A 21,359-nucleotide genomic window follows, 5' to 3' on the forward strand; every position below is an offset into this window, starting at 1 on the left:
CACTATTAATCCACTTAAAAACTTGATTTGTGGCAGTTAGAGTGAGGTGATCAATCTTGGCTAGGGTACTTGGCTGTGTGGGATATTTAACACACTTGTAACTCCAAAGGCAGAATGAAACACCATTCTATTCCTAAAATTTAGAAGGAAAAAGGTTTCTTTGATGTTTCGGATGAAATTAAGGAAAAAGAAGAAAAGAGAAAAAGAAAAATGGCAAGACTATTTAAGTTGCAATGTAAGTAGTAGCCAATGCTTTGGGCTGGGGGTGGAGAAAAGAATAGAAACAGAGAAAGCTATTAAGCTTCGTTGTAGATTGGTCAACGCCTTTTCTACTCACCTTTGTTTCTTTGAATTCCTATAAAACCAAGCCTTGCAGAATCAATCAGATGGTAACATCACTTTATTTGGGCAATGCTGTATTCAAAAACAAAAAGTTTCTAGCATGCCCCATCATTAAAGAATGTACAAAAAGGCCCATGCCTTTTTGTGAATACCCATGCCACTCACAACTCTTGTGGCATGTTCCACAAGAACAGTCGTTCACTTCTATTGGCTTATAAAAACGTATGTGTCAAGTAGATACACCACGTTTCTTCTTTGGTAACCGAGGTCACCTTATCTGAGTCAAGTTGTTAACTCAGCTTTTTGTCAGTCTAAGTGAGAGACCAAAAAGCAGTACTTCGTGTTTTTACTCAAATGAAAGGTAAGAATTTGTTTTCTGGTCATCCTTAGGCTTCTGCACATCACAAGTTCTCAGTGATGTTTTGGATCCTTCTCTGAAAGGCAGGAAGTAATGGAAAAAACAACTAGGACACAGTGCTGTGGCTTCTGGTTCCATCCAGGGCACTGGGCATGGCAGGGTCACAGTAAGGCCTTAGGTGTGGTGCTACAGTTTGAATGTTTGTGTCCTTCCCAAAATTCATGTGTTGAAACTTAATTGCCAATGTGGTATTATTAAAAGGCACAGCCTTTAGGAGGTGCCTAAATGGAATAAGGCCCTTCTAAAAGAGGTTTGGGGGAGCATTCACCCTTTTTGGCCCTTCCATCCCTTCTAACATAGGGTTTGTCCCCTCAGAGGACACAGCCTTCAAGGTGCCATCTTGGAAGCAGAAACTGGGCCCTCACCAGACACTAAACCTGTCGGTGCTTTGATCTTAGAATTCCCACTCTCTAGAACTATGAGAAATAAATTTCTGTTGTTTATAAATTACCCAGTTTCAGTTATTTTGTTACAGCAGCCGGAACAGACTAAGACACACAGGAAGAAATGAAAGTACATGCACCCTACACAAAGATATCTTAATTTCATATATAAGTTGAGACAGCAGCCCCTACCCTGCCCAAAGTGCATTAACTGGCCAGTTTTTTCCTATTTCTTTCCTTCTTTTATATAGTAATGTTCAACTGCTGCAAAACATAAAAACTTTTAAACGATCAATAATAATTTAATGAGTTTGGTTCTTTTGTTGTTTCTATAGTCACCCTGACCCTCCACTTTCAGTTTACCAGTGAAGAAATAATACACAGTTCTAGGCACCGCCCATCTGCTGACCTACTGAGTAAGGTTCAATGAAACAAATCCTCAAAAATTCCAGTAATAGAACCATGGTAATGTCCATATTGGTTTAAAATCCAGCTTTTAGTTTCCTGCTTTATTTAAGTTTGCCAATGAGCCCTTATTTCTTAAAATATAACACTACGTTAAGAATAGAAATATAATCTAAAATTAGATGATCTGTTACTGATCTTTGTCATGTTTGCTGCATATGAGAAATATAAATGGATTTAATGCTTGATGCATCTAATTTTTATGAAGAAAACTAAATTATAGTTATATTCCCTATGTAGGTTTTTCTCTCCTCTCAGAAAAATGCATCTCAAACCAACCAGCAAGGTCATCCAAAAACTAAAGAAGAACTCTTAATTCAGTGTGATAAAGAATGAAGGAAGAAATAAAATCCTCTATGTAACTACCCAGCAAAAGTGTCATATAAAAGCACACAGCTTTATGAGGTAATGTTATTTGTGCACCTATGCAAAGTCGTTACTGAAGAGAGGATTTTTTTTTAATGTGGTAAAAAACACATAACATTAAATTTGTCATTTTAACCATTTTTAAGTGTACAGCTCAGGAGTGTTAAGCATGTTCACGTTGTTGGGTAACCAATCTCCACAAATTTTTCATTTTGCAAGACAAACTCTATACCCATTAAACACTAATCCCTTCTCTCCTCTCATCCCAGTCTGTGGCAACTACCTTTCTACTCTTTTTGATTCAATGATTTTGACTACTTTATATACTTCATGAGGGGAATCAGGCAGTACTTGTCTTTTTATGACTGGCTTATTTTACTAAGTATAATGTCCTCAAATTTCATCCACATTACAGCATGTGATGGGCTTTCCTTCTTTTCTAAGGCTGCATGATATTCCACTATATGTACACACCACATTTTCCTTATCCACTCATCTGTTGATGGACATTTGGCTTGCTTCTACCTCTTGGCTATTGTGAATAATGCTTTAATGAACAAGAATGTTCATTAAATATCTCTTTCAAATATCTTTGAAAAATCCTTTCTCAATTATTTTGGATATATACCCAGATGTGGGATTGCTGGATCACATGTTAATTCTATTTTTAATTTTTTGAGGAACTCTCATACATAAGAGAGTGATGGATTTAAATTCAGTGTTTGAAAAATATTACTACCTTTAAAACTGCCTTCTTTTTTATTGTATTATAGTTTCAAGATTAACAATCTCCCTTTTGCCTTGGCTACCAGGAAATTCAGAATCAAATTCCAGTCTTAATCATACAAACTATGCTCGTCCTTATTATAATCTGCATCCCTGTGTTATTCTAGGTTTTACTCAGCTCTTTTGGTTACAAGGAACTCAAGCCACTAAAGAGAGAATTTACAGAAAAGACAGAGGCTACAATGAGAAAGGTACAGGCCAATGAAACTGCACTAGCCACTGTCTGTCTCAGGGTCTTTCTTCTGGTATCCCTGCTTTTTTTCTAAGTGCAATAATCTATTATCCTTTCTTAACCAGCTGGTCTCTTCTGACAACTTGGCTTTTGTTCCCTCATAACTGGAACTTGTACATGGCCATGATGGCACACAGAGGATTTCTAGGGCAGTAAGACTACTCTGTATGATACTGTAATGGTAGATGTCATGACACATTTGTCCAAACCCATAGACGTACACCACCAAGAGTAAACCCTAATGTAAACTACGGACTGTGGGTGATAAGGATGTGTCAGTGTGAGTTCATCAGTTGTAACAAATGTGCCACTCTGGTGGGGGATGCTGGTAGTGGGGGAGGCTGTACATGTGCAGGGAAGGGGGTATGTGGCAAATCTCTGTTTCTTCTTCTTGATTTGCTGTGAACCTAAAACTACTCTAAAAAACACAAACGAACATATAAACAGCACCTCAAATCCTGTAAGAATGATGCTAAGAAAGACCCTTTAAGATTCTTACGTCTCTTACTTATGGCTGTCTCTACACTTCAACAACTAGTGGCCTGGAACTTACATCCCTTAGTTGTCTTTTGTTTAAATCAGCAGTTCTCAAACTTTTTGTCTCAGCTTCCCTCGGTCTTAAAAATTATTGAGGACTCAGAAGAGCTTTTACATATGTAGGTTGTAGTGACTGATCAAAAATATCATAGTAGAAATTAAAACTGAGAAAATTTTAAAATGTCGATTCACTAAAATAACAATAACAAATCTATTACGTTAATATAAATATCAATCTATAAAAAATAACGATGTTTTACAAAAGAAAAAAATGTAGGCAAATAGTAGCAATGTTTTCCATTTTAGCAAATCTCATTAATGTCTAGCTTAACAGAAGACAGACCCTCATTCTGCTTCTGCATTCAATCTGTACATTTGTTAGAAAATGAGAGTGAAAAAGGCCAATAACATCTTATTATTATTATAAAAATAGCTTTTGCTTCACAGATCACACTTTGAAAACTACTGGTATCAGTGATTGACGTGACATTAGGCTTTGCTTAATCTTCATTTCATATTCTGCCAGTTTAACTACAGGGTTCAAAGAATTATTCTTGTTTGTTTTATAATTATGAAAAGAGGCTTCACTGGCTACCAAACAATGGGACATTCTCTCACCCAGGAACTGAGAGAGAAGGTGCCTTTTTTCCCCTCCTGTCATATGTCTGGTGACCCTAATCTTTTCTGACCACATGTGTTTTAATAAGTGGGGGAAGGAATGCTTTTGCTGCAATCCCCCAGCCTTGGCTCCCAACTCTGTAAGAAACTCCCAGTCACATTTCTAAGAAGACTGGCATATGTCACAACACATGGAAGCATCTGAAACCAGAGAACAAAAGAATAATTGGGGTTTGTGCAATGACAGCAACTGCGAGCCTCTCCAGATTCAAAACATCACCTATAAGAGACAAATTCTCGTTCCAATTCAGGTTTGCATGCAAAACACACAAAACAAAGCAATGTCAAGGTCTCTTCACAGATAGACTGTTTAATTGCCTGGCTGCTGCCCCTCCAGTTTGCCTGGGTGCTTCATGGTTTACCTGTCATCATCTTTTTTCATCAATGGTAGCATGTTTTTGTGCTACCCCCAGTCCCTCAACACCGACTGCAAGCAACCAGATGGAGTTGGCTTTTCAATAATATCTCTCCCAAGAGGATGGAAGCAAGAAGGTAAAAGGGAAAAGACACACAGGTTTGGATGCAACCACTTCCAAGACTGCCTCTGGCAAATTTCAGAATCTTCAGGACAAATGCTTTTGGAAGTTATTCAACGAATGGGCAATATCCTGCTCAAGGCCAAAATCTGAAGCCAGAAAATTGATGTATCATCCAAAGGAAGCCACTGGCGAAAGTACTCTGTGCCCCAATCACCTTTCATGAATAGTAAAAGAGATTGTATATTTTAAATAACATTTATACACAATAAAAATTCTGCTATAATATTAAACAGCAAATGACATGAGAGATCAGTTTACATAAAGTTTATTTTTTAAACAGAAAAAACGGCTCAAAACTTTTTGAGAAAATGATGCTGAACAAAAAAAGCTGCCTGTTGAAACTGAAAATTGCTTATACCTGATGTCATGGTATTTGGCCTAACAGTTAAGGCTGAAGACTACTGTTCCTACTTATGAAAGCAGCTAGTGAAAGAAGTTTGGATCTTTGGTTGTTACGTTGTGGATTTCTTCAAGTTGTAGAGTCTGTAAGGGTTCTTAAAGAATACTCAGCACAGTGACTCATTCTTTAGATAGAGAAACTACAGTCCAGAGTATACTAAGAGACTTGTCCCCAGGTCACAGGCTTAGTTGGTTGGATACCTCTGGCTTAAAACTTGGGTCTGTCTTTTGAATTTCTTATCCACTGATAGTTTGACTCATGCAAACCTCAAAGAGCCTACTCAAAATGATATTGAAACCCAGGAGAATGTCTCATTGAATTTCCATGAGCAAAGGAAAAAAATCACAGTGCAAATTCTGAAGTTTCTACACTCTTTGGAGAATCCAGATGACAATACATCACAAAAAAACCTGAAAGAAAAGATAAGCACAAAGCACCACATACTACTAATGCCTCCTCAGTGATCCCTGTTACCCAACCCTGACACCTGGAAGTACGACCAAGTGGTATGCCGGGGACATTGACCAATGAGAACAGACACAGGCTGTAGACAGCAGCAACTGATGTGTAATGGCTGAACATGAGCTTGGCTTGGAAGTTATTTTTTGCTGACTACTCTTTTTCCCCACTCATTTTCTCCCATACATTCAGTCATCAGATTCTTATCATCCTTGTTTTGAACCCATGCCCCTTCCAATGCATTTATTTCCAAGTAAATGACATTTATCCTTGACAGTGACCTGCACATCCCCACTTCCTAGCCTTTGATCTAGTCTCTCCCTTTCCCTAGTCTCCATCACTTTTCAAACCTATCCCTCTATAAGAGTGAATAATAGTCTGCTTTCGTATAATCACCCCAGGCAGAATGGATCTTTCCTCTCTGAATTTCAAGAGACTCTATAGCTCTCTGATGCTATTGATAATAGTCTGCATTAAATTAGAGCTACCTATGATCAGATTATTTTATCTTTACTTGTAGATTTTAAGTAATGGAGTTTTTGTTTTCCTAATACATGCATCTCCCATATGTCCAGCAATTTTCCTAATATACAATGTACGAGAGGTAATCAATAAATATTTATAAAAAAATAATATTCCTTATTTTTTTAATCAAGCCAAGATTTTAATTGTACTAGGATCATAAACACTCTTGCCTCAGGGCCTTTGTACTGGCTGTGACTCTGTCTTAAACACTTTTCCCCAGATATCAGTGTGACCCACTCCTCCAATCTTCAAGTCTTCTGCTCAAATAACATCTGTTCAATGAAGCCTAATTTGTCCATCTTTTAAAAATTGCAATCAGTTCCCTGTACCCCACCTTCATATCCTCAATCCCCCTTACTCTGTTCTATTTTTCCCCATAGCACTTAACACTTCTATGACCCTCTAACATGTATCTCTTTCATGTATTATCTTTCTTGTTTATATAAACTTTACTAAATGCAACATAAACATGGAGAAGGATTTTTTGATGAGGGAGGGTATACTTTGTTCACTGATGTATCTCAAGTAACGAGAACATTGCCTGGCGCATAGTAAGTGTTCAACATTTATTAAAAAATTGAATGAAAGAATAAAAATGTTATTTTAAGTACTATATTAATTTATATGTAGTAGCTCTCTATCAATATACTTTTGAAATATATGCAAATAATAATATGTAATATACTGTATAAACATTAAGCATGATTTTTTTCCAGTGATGGCAGTAGTTAATAAATGTGATATTTATTAGTTTATGTTTTCATTTAGATAAACCATCAGAGAAAAATTAAATAATTTGCTCATTGATGTCTCAATTGGGGGTTTAGTGGTACCTATAGTAGGTTTGAATGAAAATGTATGCAATTATCAGACATCCAAATAATAAAAGAAAAAAAGAAGAGAGCCTAATTGCTAAGCTATTACTTTCCCTAATCAATGCTGAAAAATAGAACAGTACATACTTTTGACTCAAATGTCAGGACTAACCAATGTTTTACTTACTGCGTCAACAGAAAACACAATAACATGTTGCTTTTTCAAGCAACATGTTTATAACCATAGGCTCCATGCTGAAATGTTATAATTATCACTTTTCCTGGATTTAAATTCACAAATTTTCAGTCCTGAACACTATTCAAACAAATAAATACATATTTAGCAAGTAAAGAACAAAAAAAAGACAGCCAACAATACATGTAAAATCTAATCTTATTAGCCAAAAATGGTGCTCACGAGAAACCAACTAGTTTAAGAATAATGAGTTTAAAAAAAAATTTTTAAACTTGAGGTGACAAATAATTGTGTAAAAAATAGTAGTCTTTAATTTCAGAAAAAATTATTAACATTATCAAAAAGTAAATTAAAGTTCATCTGTTGCTGAGATGAATAGAATTTCTGCCATAAAAACAATAATTTCCATTTATTGAGGGCTTACTGAGTGCCAAGGCCTCTATATAAATTATTTCACGTACCCCTCATAACAATCCCATGAGGCACAGATTATTATCCCCTGTCAGCCATGAGTAAATTGAGGCATAGGTGAAGTTAACCAACTTGGTCATGACTCTCCAGCTAAAAGATGGTAGAGCTGGAATGCACATGTAGCCCTCCATGGTGGCAAAGTTCATACCTCAACCGCTGCAACACCTGCCCCTGCTATGTGAAGGCAAAGTATATTAACAACGATTTCTCACAAACTCTGAGTAAGCTCTACCTGACAAAGGGAGGGAAGAGAATAAAACAATTGCTTCCTCCCTACCAGTTGGTGGGAAACAAGGGCTTCTGAAAGGATGACTATAAGAATGAAGGTGAAAGGAGAAAGAACTTCTGGATGGAAACTGGTTTGGCTTTTACTCATTCCAAAACTATTATTGCAGTTCCAGTTTGCACAAGGCTCTCTACTGGGTATTGGAAATGCCAGTGCATATAGCATGTTTCTTGCCTTCAAGTTGCACAGGCTAATGAAGGTAAAGAAAATAAGGAAATTAACACTTACTAAATTTATTAAGTATTATTTACCAACACTTACAGGGACTACAGTTGGCTCCTGAACAACACAGGTTTGAACGGCGCAGGTACACACATGCGGATTTTCTCCCTCCTCTGCCACCCCTGAGACAGTAAGACCAAGTGCTTCTCTTTCTCCTCAGCCTACACAGCGTGAATGTAACAATGAAGACCTTTATGATGAGCCACTTACACTTAACGAATAGTAAATATATTTTCTCTTCCTTATGATTTTCTTAGTAACATTTTCCTTTCTCTAGGTTACTTTATTGTAAGAATACAGTATATAATACATACACAAGATATGTGTTACTCAACTGTTCATGTCATCAGCAAGGCTTCCCATAAACAGGAGGCTATTAGTAGGTCACTTTTTGAGGAGTCAAAAGTTATACACAGATTTTCAACGTGCAGGGGATCAGTACCTCTAACCCCCACATTATCCAAGGGTTCACTGTATACATGTGTTATCTTATTTAATACATAATTACATAAATGAAATATACCTGTAAACTAATGATATAGAAAGACTAAAGTAGAAATTTGAACTAATGGGTATGAGAATCCTCACAGAGTCTTTTAACCCTTCCCTGGAGTAGGGCAGGTTTCTCATAAGAATGGGTTTGGGACTTTAGGCCAACACTTAAAGGTAGGAGAGGAGTTCTTGGGGCGAGCAGGAGGTCAAGGAGGGATGACATCTATTTTTGGTGGAGGGACTCCATATATACGGGTGTGGATATGCGACCCAAAAAGGTCTGATATTCGGTAGGAGAGTTCTGACAGATGAGGCTGACAGGGAAGGAATTAAGGGCTCTGAACTTCATCCTTCCGAAAGTGGCTGAGAGTCTCTATACAGAATGTGTGTGGAACTTCGGGGATCTGATGGCAGAGCAATTGGAGGAAACTGGAGACTACAGGCTATAGGACCAATCTGGGGCTTATTGCAATAATCCAAGCGAACCTGCAAGAGACAGAAATTTTAAAAGTACTAGTGGGAACAGAAAAAGAAAGACAGAGTCAGGAGACAGTTCTGAGGTTAAGTCTGGCCCATCGGCACTGATTGTGGTGCGGTTTGAGGGAAATGTGGGTCGTATTTCTGGCTGGGGCTACTCCATGTGATGCCATTTACTGAAGGAACAGAGAAGAAAAAGTATATGTGGGGGGGAGGGAATTATTTCCGTTTAGAATATGCTAAATTGGAGTGCAGTTTCAGGCTCAGGAGAGGAGAATCAGTCACAGTCTTGAGAACTGTAGGTATAGGATAATTAGGCCAAAGGAACAGATCACTAAAAAAGGGTACGCAGCAGGAGGGCAAAAGCTCGGGGACCTTCGCATCTAAGGCTCTGGCAGAGAAGGAAGAACCAGTGGAAAAATCTGGAGAGAACTTAGGGTTTCCTGGACTTAAAAAGCCACACCAAATACCCGACCATGACACCACTCAATCCACTGGAAGGCACCTTTCCAGCTCCTTTCTCTTCCTACCTATAACAGAAAAGCTCTGAGCTGAAGAACCTGCCCTACTGTTTTGACTTCTCTCCAAGCCAGGAAACCAGCTGGGCCTCTGTGATTGCTGCAAATGAAAAAGCTGAGCTGTTCTTTGTGCCAGTATGGTTAACAGTCTTTTTGCAACTGTGTAAGTTGCTCCAGTGAGCTTAAGGTCTAATACGGATGGTTTTCTTCCTACACTAAATGAGTGTGTATTTAGGAAAATGTAAAACATTCACTGGTAACTAAGAGAAGAGTTATTCCTCCGTCTGTAATGAGGTGAAGCTGGAGATGAGTGGGGTGTGGAGCCTGCATTCAAGGCTTAGTGTGGGAGGAGCGGTAAATAAACAGGGAGGAGCACGCACCTTGGAAAGAAAAACTATTCAGGTCACCAGCACCCTGGGTCACAGTAGCATCCAACTGCAGTCAAACAAAAACGTACAAGCCCAGCACTTGACCCCAGAGACCAGGGCATACCTAATACCGCTCCCTTCTCTGCTAATAGAAACCTCTAGCCAGCGAGAGGGCAGCCTTTTTCTAAGACTGCCTCAGATCACAGAGTAGGTGGAGAAGCACTGGGTGACAGCAATGCAGCAAATGTAAGGGCTATAAAAGAAAAACTGCTTCTTCCATGTATTTTGGCTCTAGTGAGTTTTCAGGCTTTACAGCAAAAGAATAAATGTCAGATGGCTCTTTGGAGGGTATGTTTCATGACTCTGCTGTTGTCAAAGTTCTGTCGAGAGGAATACCTTCAAAGGTGATTAACATGGAAATGCCACCCCATCTGGGCTCTGAACCTCACAACATAAAGGATAGTGACATGAGAACCATGATCCAACTCTACTTTGTACAAAAGATTAACTCAAAGTAAAAATTAGCAACATATTTGTGTATACAGAAAATGTTCTCAAATGTCTGGATGGAAATGATTAAGAAAAGATTTTTGATACCAACAGACTGATTCCTACTGTTGGAAAAAAAAAAAAAAACTATCGGGCCACAGACAGCTGTGGACATTGGCCTATAAAATTCAGATTCCTAAAGAAATAGAAAACAATGTAAGTCCTGATGGCTGGTGATCATCCCTCCTCTCACACTCTTACTCTACTAAAACAACGGAGTAATTTATGATGAGAAATTTGCTACATCTTCTCCAATCATCCAGTTGGAGCATCTTCAGTAATTTGTACATCTCTCTAAGCTCAAAAATTTTCTTGAGGATGATGAAGATTAAAATGGCAACAACTTGGACAAGAAACTCTTCTGCAGAAAAACTGTGTTTTGACAGTCCATGTTCGCAAATCACTGCTCAATTACTGTGATGAGGCAGCAAAGATTGAAGATGGGACCAGAAATAAGCTGAATCATCCTAAGGAATATGCCACCACTAAGACACTTCCTCCCCTTGGAACTGGCCTACTGAATACTCATGACACATTTTAACCAAACCTTCCTGGTTATTGCAAACGGAGGATACTGCCGCTGATGATGACAATGACGTTGACAGGAGCTAGTATTTACGGAGCATTTGACATGTACAGGCACTGTTCTAAGAGTTTTACATGTATGATAATCCCAACAACAACCCTATGAAATGGATATAATTATTATCTGCATTTTACAGATGAGGAAACAGAGACATAAAAAGTAAAGCAACTTGCCCTATGTGACATAGTTTGAGGGAGTACAGCTGTGATTTGACTTGGACATTCTGATTCCAGAGCCTGTGCTCTTAACCTCCATATATTGTCAGCTCAATAAACTATATTCATTCATTCACTCACTCATTGATTCAGTCTATACATATTTAGAGAGCACTTAAAATTCACGGGCGCCAGGGATGTAACGGAGTCAAACAAACACAGTTCCTGCCTAGTAGAGCTTATGCTGAATATCTGCATTAACTAAATAATTACACCAATGATTATTCCAGGGGAGAGAGAGAGACTATTAAGGGATAAGGTTCCTAAGATAAAGGAAAAGTAACCCGGAACATAATACACTCATCAATTCCCAGCCATTGCCTTTCTGAAGCATAGATGCGCTACATTGATGTGGCCAAGGTAGCTCCAGTAGACAGTGTGTAAATGATTGCGATCCACCCCTCACCCTACTGGATCTCATCGGCACCTAATTTATTCACAGAAATCTGGGAGCTCCTATGGGTATTCGTGCTACAGGATCGGTCTAAATGTTGGATCAAGAAGGCCTTCAAAAATTCACAATTGCAATGGAGGTGCCACAAATTATACTCACGTTAAAGAATGCTCTTGGCATTAGCATTTACTCTTGTTTGACCAAGTTTTTAGATAACATGCAGGTACTGAGCAAAAGATGACAGGGCTACATGTACAATGACATAATCAGGGCAGAAGGTTTGTCCTTGAGAGGTGTGCAATCCACACAAATGTTGAAGGCACAGTAACTCACACAGTAACAGCAAGTGTTTTCTTTCGACAAAACCACCTTTGGTGAATTATATTGTATAAATAAATAGTAAGCAACTGGCAGGTCAGCACCCTAGTATTATTTTCCTGCTAAGCATAGCTCCAACACCTATGGTATTAAAATATGTATATATTTAAGTTCATTGTAACTTATTAGCACAAGCTCAGAAGAAAATGGCTACCTTACAGCCTATAAAATGAACTCACACAAGAAAGCTCAGTGACTCAGAATGATGATTGACTCAGAAATGGTGGAAACCATGGTATAATGACAGAATCATAAGCTAGTGTAAGTAACAGTAGGGTTATGTAAGTTTAAAAGAAGACCCTGTAGATTCTAGTCTAGGCCCACATTTCTCTTAATACAAGACATCCTGAAATTTTCTTCAAATTCACCCTCTGTTGTTCTCATAATTAAGATCATAATCAGTATCATATCAGAAATCCTGGAAAGTAGGGAAATTCCAGAAGCAACATCAACTCTTCTATAAATACAAAACCTGGAATGCATCATGATGATTGACAAGCAGGAGTCTGCTATAGCAGTGCTGTTTCTAATCCAACTGAGGTGAAGATTTTTGAAAGGTTTTCTCTGCAGCAGGAGTGGACTGACTGTACACTCAACTTGCCTGGGTATAGCTGAACTGCTTTATTCAGAGGTTACTTGTCATTGCTGCTGAATGTAACCGTGCCATTTGGGTTCAGTCCCTGTTGGCTCATTATAACGTGCAGTAATAAACAACTTATCCAAAACACCTTGTTAGAGTAAATGCTCAAATTCTTCCCTCCCCCACTTTTAAAAATGGCTAGATGCACAGAATAACAAGAGCTCCTGCACACTTCACTAGTAAATACCCTAGGGCAATGTCTTGTAGTTGGGCTGTTCTAGTTGTATGAAGAAACTGGCTTGGTATAATACAAAGAAAATTTGTCCAGGTCTCAGGGAAGTCCTAGCTCTGCCACCACTATCTTGACATGTGACCTACCCTATCTATTGCTTAATCTAAAGGAGAGTGCCACTAGATGCAGAAGAATTAAGGTCCCTTTCAATTCTAATATTTTCTTGTCACCCCTAAGAGGATTTTGTGTCATCTTATTTTAATATCTTTGGATAGTTTTTGAAGAGATCATACCTCACATTCGCAAAATTGTTTCCAAATCAAGTGTTTAACACTGGTAGGCAAATACTGTAAATACAATATCACAAGGTGTACTGAGTTAAATAGTACAGTTAAATAGTACAGAATCTCAGACTGTGGCCTTATTTGGAAATAGGGTCTTTGAAGACGCAATTAGTTGAGATGAGGTCATATTGGATTAGGGAGTGCCCTAAATCCAATGACTGATGTCTTTATAAGAAAGCCTTATGGTCTGGGCGTGGTGGCTCACGCCCTAGCACTCTGGGAGGCCTTGAGACAGGAGGATCCCTTGAGCTTAGGAGTTTGAGACCAGCCTGAGCAAAAGCCAGACCCTGTCTCTACTAAAAATAGAAAAATTGGCTGGGCATCATGGCACATGTTACGGTAGAGATGCTGGTGCACAAGGGTTTTGAGAAAGATTTTTCCAGACAAAGAGTAGGATAGAGAGAAGAAGTGTGTTTACTTTTCCCTGGCGGGAAGGGAAAAGGACCAGCATGGAGGTGGAAAGAGGAAGCATGTGCTGGCCCTGAAAAGCAGCTACTGGGGCTTTTTAAAGGAGGCTGTAAAAATGGCAGGTACAGTGGAGAAACTGCTGCATCCGCTCCTTTCTTCCTTCTTGGTGGCAGGTAGATAACAAAAACTGCAAGGATGTCAAAGTCCAAGAGTTGGCTCTTCTGCCTTTCCTTGAAGAAGGGATTATCACAAGAGATGTGACTCTATCCTCCAGATATGGTTGAGGCTTGGAGCTCACACCCTGCTGTTCCCTGAGGAACTATTTAGGCTGTAAAAAAGTGAATTCTCAAAAAAAAAAAAAAAAAAAAAAGAAATTTTGAAAGAGAGAGATTTACATCTCTTTTCCGTCCATTCAGTTCTTTTCAGAAGTTGTACAAAACAGAACTCCTGCAGCGTGCCCGTGCCCCATCAGTGAGAGAACTCATAGGATTGATCTTTAACTGTTAGTGGGGAAATTGTGGGATTCGGTATTTTCCTATTATATTTCCAAGGCCTGCCCCTTTCTGCACACATCTGTAGTTCCAGCTACTCGTAAGGATGAGGCAGGAGGATTGCTTGAGCCTAAGAATTTGAGGTTGCAGTGAGCTATGATGACACCACTGCACTCTAGCCAGGGCAACAGAGCAAGAACCTGTCTCAAAAAAAAAAAAAGCCATATGGAGACACAGAGACACAGAAAAGAAGGTGATGTAAAGATGCAGGCAGGAATTGGAGTGACCCATCTATAAGCCAAGGCATGCCAAGGACTGCCAGCAACCACCAGACGCTAGGAAAAGGCAAGGAACAATTCTCCCCTGCAGCCTTCAGGAGTATGGCCCTGTCAACATCTTGATTTCAGGCTTCCAGCCTCCAGAACTGTGAGAGAATAAACTCTGTTGTTTTAAGCCACCCAGTGTGTGATACTTTGTCACAGCAGCCCTAGAAAACTAATTTTCCAGGTATTGATATGCTGTAACCGGTAATGACTCATCTTGTTCTCCCAGAACTGCACGAGCTCTGTTACAAACACTATAATATCTTGGACCTTGTGAATATAATAAAACACTTACAGTCCAAAATCCTGGTTTCAGAGGATCAAAACAGCTCTGATGATTCTTGGATTTCCTTCTAGAAGATGCTAAATATCATATTTTCGAAGAGGTAATTTCTCCTTTTATTTGAAAAAGTAATATCCTCTTTTACAGAAACTACATTCCTCTCCCTTGAGGCTTCTGCAAGGGGGTACTTTTTGCTTCCCTATACAGCAAGAACTCTCTGTCCGAGTATTTTCTGTGACCTGTGATAAAGCTGTCCTATCTATGAGATTCTGCCAAGACACACACCATCATAAAGTCCATCATGTGACACAATTTCAAAACACGTTCTCTAAAGAATACCACTGGTAAAACAGATAAAAACAGTGATATTCTTGTAAAGTATACTCTAAAATTGTAAAATATGAATGATGTGAGAAGGCATATTCCTTCAATAATCCCCAAAATTCATCAGATTTCTAGTCTAGGTAAAAAGGAGGCAATCAAAGACTTAACAGCATATTTTATGGTCCCACGAACTGTCAGGAACACTTTATATTTCTACTTAGGTTTTTTATTTGCTTGCTTAATGTATATCTCTGTGTATTCTGTGTATGAATTTCAAGAAGCAGTATATGGATGTCAAATTCTTCCGTATGCCCAGACTAGTCACTTAAACACAGATCTGCTCATATTGTGTCAACTGTTGAGAGTATATTTACCCTGCCAGCCTAGTGCTCAATTTTGTTTTTAGCATCCTGATGAGAAGAGTTGAAATGGCTTCTTTCCTTCTTTCAACTGATATTTTACAAAGCATCTACAGTGCTGCACAACTCTGTTAGGATACAAAGCTGAAGCAGACATGGTCTTTGCTCACAGGCAGTTCACAGTACAGGAAGGAGACAGACCCATAAACTAAGGAGAATGCCTAGGCTTCAAGGCACACAGGCAGAGTTCCCAAGTCAGCTGAGCTGCTTCCTAGCTCAGTAAGCTAGAGAAGGTATGTAAATTATCCAGGCCTTTGTTTCCTTATCTGAGACATGTGCATAATACTACCTATATCATAGGATTATTGTGGAATGCTGGAATGGGGCATTATATTTAAAGCAAAGTGCCTGGTACATAGTAGCTGTTCAACAAATGTTTAGTTTTCATTCCCTTGGATAACCCATGTGAATTAACAGTAATATATACTATAAAAGTATAATAACCACAAGAATTACCAAAACAATAACAACAAATCCATACATGGTCAATATCATTATTTTATATATAATAATCACCATTCTGAATGATAACTGTTGTATAGATCAATCCTCTCCTCTCATCCCAATCAAACTTCCCATAACACATATATGAGATTAATATTCAGAGAAAAGAGATTTTATAATTTTGGAGCCTTTTTCAAAAAAATCTTTAATGAGTATGCATTTACCTTGGCAAGATATTAATAAAAATTTTCGTTCCCTAACAATTTTGATGAAGAAGAAAATATGTATTTATAAAGATCTATACATCTCTGTGACTATCCTACAGCCATTATTCATTAGGGTTGATAGAAATTAATTTAATGGAAATTCTTTATTTCTGTGTTGACATTTCCTCATCAGTCAATCATCCCCTTTAAATACAGCAGAAAGTCTTGGGTTGGGATTGGGGGGAATCTTCCTTGGCAGGGATCTAGTTCCTTTACATAATGCTAACCACTAGTCCTGAGTCAAGGCTTTCGCAATTCCCCATTAAACTTCTTTCCAAATCGGTTGATTTTTCTGCAAATATTTCTTGCCCTTTGTTACCTCCACGTTTTCTTTCCCCATGCCATTAATTTTGTCTGAAATATCTTATCTTTCTATCTTTAGCTAATCGAATCCAAGCCTATCTTCTAAACCCAGCTCACATCCAGTCTCCATGGAGCTCTCCCAGACCACTGTCTCTCACTCTCTTCTGACTTCACTGCCTTGCCAAAATCACATTCACTGGTGTCCTGCTACTTCCGCTGTTATTTGTTTACTTTGTATTACTTATTTCATAACTTCATTTTTCATGAAAAGGAAAAATGTCTTCACAACTGAATTATAAACTCTTTGAGACTGGGAGCTACATTATGTTAGAACTGAGCATAATCTTTTGTACATAATTAAAGCTTAAATATTTGTTGGTTGGTTAGAATACATGAGATACAACAATTGAGAGTTTTAAGTCCCACTTCAGCATGAATAGCAGTTAGCACAATTTGAGTTCTTTCAATATTAAAACAGAAGATAATACTGAAAACTCAAGATGAATTAAATTACTGGCATATCTTCTTCCCCTACAGAATTGTATAAACATTTTGAGTAGTAATAGAATTGTAAAAATAAATTTATTTTGAATAGTAATAGAATTGTACAAATAAGCTATCTCAGAATTTAAGCAAGTGCTTATTACAACCAGCTTTATTAAATAATAAGTGTTTATACTTTAGTCAATAAACTTATTTAAAAAATTATTCATTGAGTTCCTAACTTTACAAGGAATCACAGTAAGATCTGCTAGGAGAAGAGATGAATAAAAAAACCGGCCAAGGTCTCAACACCCAATGATAGAAGAGACCGACTTAAAAACATTTTACAAAACAAAAGTTAAACAGGCAATACAATATAGCTAACCCTACTGAGTACTGCGTGTGATTAATTTCAATTGGTAGGACTCAGGAACCAACTGCCGAAAAATAAAATAAAATCGTAATATTTGAACTAGGTCTGGAAGGATAATTAGGACTATGTAGACCAAGATGGCAGAAGATGATTCTGGGCTATACACTCACAAAAAGCAAAACGTAGAGGGATGAAAATATACTCTCACCCCATCTTCAGCTTCTCTCAGTAGGGGATCTTACCTGCTACTTCATGAGAAAAAAACAAAAGGCATTCCTCTCCTATATCTCGAAATGTATTGACATTTCTCTTTCTCTTTCCCTTCTATCTCAAGGGTCCTCATCCTTTCCTGCAGCTAAATTTTCCAAATTGTTCTAACCCTCTCGCTGTTTGTCTCCCATCTGATCGTGTTCCAGTGCTCAACCTCTCTCTCATTCCCTTTGTGGCCAAATTTTTAAAAGAATGGTCTCTATTTGTTATCTCTACTTCATCTGTACTACTCAGTTATATAAGTTTAACTGTCTCTTAACTCTTACATAATGTGTTCTTTTTATTCAGTAAAATAAAATGAAATAAGGATTTACTTTCCGATTTCATCTTTTCTTAGTTTTAAAATAAGTCAACCAGTATTTCTTCTCAAAATTTATCTGCTATATTCAGCAACCAGAGAACGTATAGTGTCTGACTACAATTTCTCATGTCCAGGAAGTAAATTATTAAACAACAGAGACTAAGTATTTTCAGTAAAGAACCTGTTATTGTAGTGATCCATGAGAATCCTGAACCTTAAACATGCTGTCCTCTCAGTGTATCTTCCTCTAACTTAGCTCTCTTTATAATTCTTCAGATGAGAATAGGCAGAATGTGCAATTCATCTTCCTTAGCAACATAAAGGAGGAACTTTCAAGGAAATTATTTCACACAAGTCAGGGGCCTCAATCTTTATCGGAAGATCAGAGTAAGATAAGGTTTGATGTCTTGACACCGTACTGACATACCTAGAGCAGACACAGTTCCAGTGCCTGATTGATGTTCTGGTTCTTTGGCAGTTTCATTTACTAAAGGAATAATGCCTAAGATGGTTTCTCCTCTTACATACAATAAATAGCTTATGAATTCTCCATAACTTATTTTGCTCACCTTTCTTGCCTTCAAAGCCAAATGTATCAATCAGCACCCATTAACCACCCACATTAATATCAAAAGTGCAAAGAACCACCCATGTGTTAGATAAACCTAAGTCTTTTCATGGACTTAGGTATACTTGTGTTACTATACATGGTGTTACGTATACTAGTCTGTGAGCTGTTGGGCAATAGACAGATCTCAGCTCATGTTTTCAGACTTCCTTTGTAAGAGACACTTCGGAGGTTCACTGAATAATCCAACGATCTCCCTTTATCTTTTAAAAATAAATTTATTCCACATATATGCCTCCTTTTTAAAATGGCTCTCCTCAAACTAGACTACAATCCATATCATAAACTTCTCTTCTGTCGACCTAAAGAAGAGTTTACAAATCTACTAAATGGGTTAGATTTAATTCCATAAATATTTGTCAATAGGCTGATTTATATTTAACAATATTGTTAATATGCCCATAAAGGCCACCAAACAAATGTTTTGACTAAAGGTCAAATAGAAAACTTCAGGCCCACTAACATTTGTAAAGGCTGGGCAAGATTACAGATGGAGGCCCACATTCCATGTCTAAGTATTTAAAAGTTACAAGTCAAGTTAAACTATTAAATAACATATGGTCTTATCCTCCATTCTTGACAAATACATCTTCAACTACCTGAAGGTACAGTTCCAAATTTAGAATTCTTAGACTCCTTTAAGTTCCACACCTTAATGTGCTCACATGGGAGTGAGGGAGGAAACCGGCAGGCCCAACTCATTGAAAAGTTGTGAGACCCAAACCAAGGTCTCTGACAAAAACCGGAAAACATGCAGTGAAGAAACTGGTTAAGACCAATAGGAGCCAAGACAGTAACAAGAACAACCTCTGCTCACCCTGGTAGCTCATTATACCCTACTTATAATGTATTAGCATACTAAAAGAAACTCCCACCAGTGCCATAACAGTTTACAATCACCATGACAACCCCCAGAAGTTACCTTATATGGTAGAAAAAGAGGAAGTGCCACCAATTCCTGGAAATCTCCACCCTTTTCCCAGAAAACGTATGAATAATCCATCCCTTATTTAACATATAATCAAGAGATAGCCAAAAATAGAGCACACCAACAATATGCTCTGTTTATGGGGTAGCCTGCGTGCTGTTTGTTTCTTTAATAAATGCTGCTTTCATTTCCAACTTAAGTCTTTCACTTGAATTCTTTCCTGCATGAAGCCAAGAACCTTCTTGGCCTTCAGGCTGGACGCCAGTTTTGGGGTCCACTTTTTGGTGTTAGAAGGACCAGCCCATCCCCTTCTCTTCCCGTTCTTCAGTTCTGTGGACACCTTGAGGGACCTTGCACACCTCAAACTGCTACCCCTTTGCCATCTCTCGGGCCTAAGAAAATATTCACTGGTTTTGTCCTCCTGAGGACAGATCCAGGAAAAAGGCCCACACAGACTCTGGAAGCAAACTCTGAGCTGTTTGGGGGCAAGAAATTCCAGAGTCCTGTAGGTATAGGATGGGGTGGTAGAGAGTGAGGGTGTGGGCTAGTCACATCCCCTTGGCCCCTCAGATTCTTCACCCTATGGGGGAAGTGTGATCAGAGTAGAGCCTTCCAATTTACCAGTCCCAAAGCAGGATCCCACTTGCCCAGGATTAAAAGCAATACTGGATAATGTACCAAATGGAGAATTTACCAGATCAGTCTTGTTACTAGTTAATACATTAGTAGAAACTAAATATATAAAAAAATTAAGTAGATAGATAAAACTCAAAATTTTAATTTTAATCATTTCAGTTCCCTCAAGATGTATAATCAAAAGGTCTAATATTCATTTGGATCTACCCTACAGACTAAATCTAGATTCTGTACTTTCTTTACAAATTTATAGAATTCTATTCAGATGCTAGCGGGAGCTGAGAAGACAAGAAGCAGAAGGAAGAGGGGAAGGAAGAGAACACAAAGTATCAAAGACAAGATCACACATACAGATGTAAGAGAAAGTCTTTTCTTCCTGTTCTGTTGCTGGTGTCTGCATCATGATTAACCATCTGATTAAAGCCGCTAGTATCACAGCTTGCTCTCCCTAAGGCAGATTCATGCAGTTCACTCGTTAGCCTCCCAGTGCCCCTATACTCACAACTGTGCATGGCAGGTCAAGCTGAATCTAGTCAGCATTTAAGTGGACACTGATGACAGCTCTCCTTACACAGAATCTCTTACCATAATATGCTCGACTACAATTTCCACTTTACTTAGCAAGAAAATGATTCTGTCAATTTGAAAAAACTAATAAATAATTCTCATCACAATAAATATACATACTTCACAGGAAGGGAAGTATTTCAACTGGAAATCTTATTTATGTGTACTTACTGAGATTGTACCATTGTCTAGACCTATGGACAGTCTTCTTGTTTCCGGGTTAAAAGACATGCATGAACATGGAGCTGAAAGAAATGAACATGTTGATGAAATTAACAAAACGATGATTCTCATCCACTTAGGAGTGCCTAACTAGCTACAACTGTGGGGCTATTTTTCCCCTCTATTTCCTGAAAAACAGTTCATTTAACTCCCACTCACCAAAAAACAAAAACAGTAATTTTACAATCAATCCTTAGTTTTTCGGTTATCTGTTCAACGAATATAACAAATAAGATATTCTCAACCTGGGCAAGTTCCAAGGGGCTTGGTCTCAGCTTGCCGTCAGTATTGAGTCTAACTTTACTTGACTAGGTTAACAATATTTTGCACTGTGTAATCTTTCTGTTTACCACTCTTTCTGTTCCACCCTGATTCTATCTTAAATAGAAACAACCTATTTTTTCTGAACTAGGAAAACAAAAGAAAGATCTTGTTAT

General features: G+C 38.2%; 1 protein-coding gene across 1 annotated transcript in view; it reads right to left on the bottom strand.

The window, feature by feature from the left end:
* The window catches only part of WDFY2 (WD repeat and FYVE domain containing 2), a 187,263-nt gene that overhangs the window by 51,005 nt on the left and 114,899 nt on the right, over nt 1–21,359 (bottom strand). The window contains exon 3 of the mRNA XM_012649277.1: nt 20,872–20,945. Within this exon, the coding sequence (XP_012504731.1) occupies nt 20,872–20,945 (74 nt within the window). The remainder of the gene's footprint in view (nt 1–20,871; nt 20,946–21,359) is intronic.

Source organism: Propithecus coquereli, unplaced genomic scaffold, assembly GCF_000956105.1.
Source record: "Propithecus coquereli isolate 6110/MARCELLA unplaced genomic scaffold, Pcoq_1.0 Scaffold11, whole genome shotgun sequence".
NCBI classification, from domain to species: domain Eukaryota; kingdom Metazoa; phylum Chordata; class Mammalia; order Primates; family Indriidae; genus Propithecus; species Propithecus coquereli.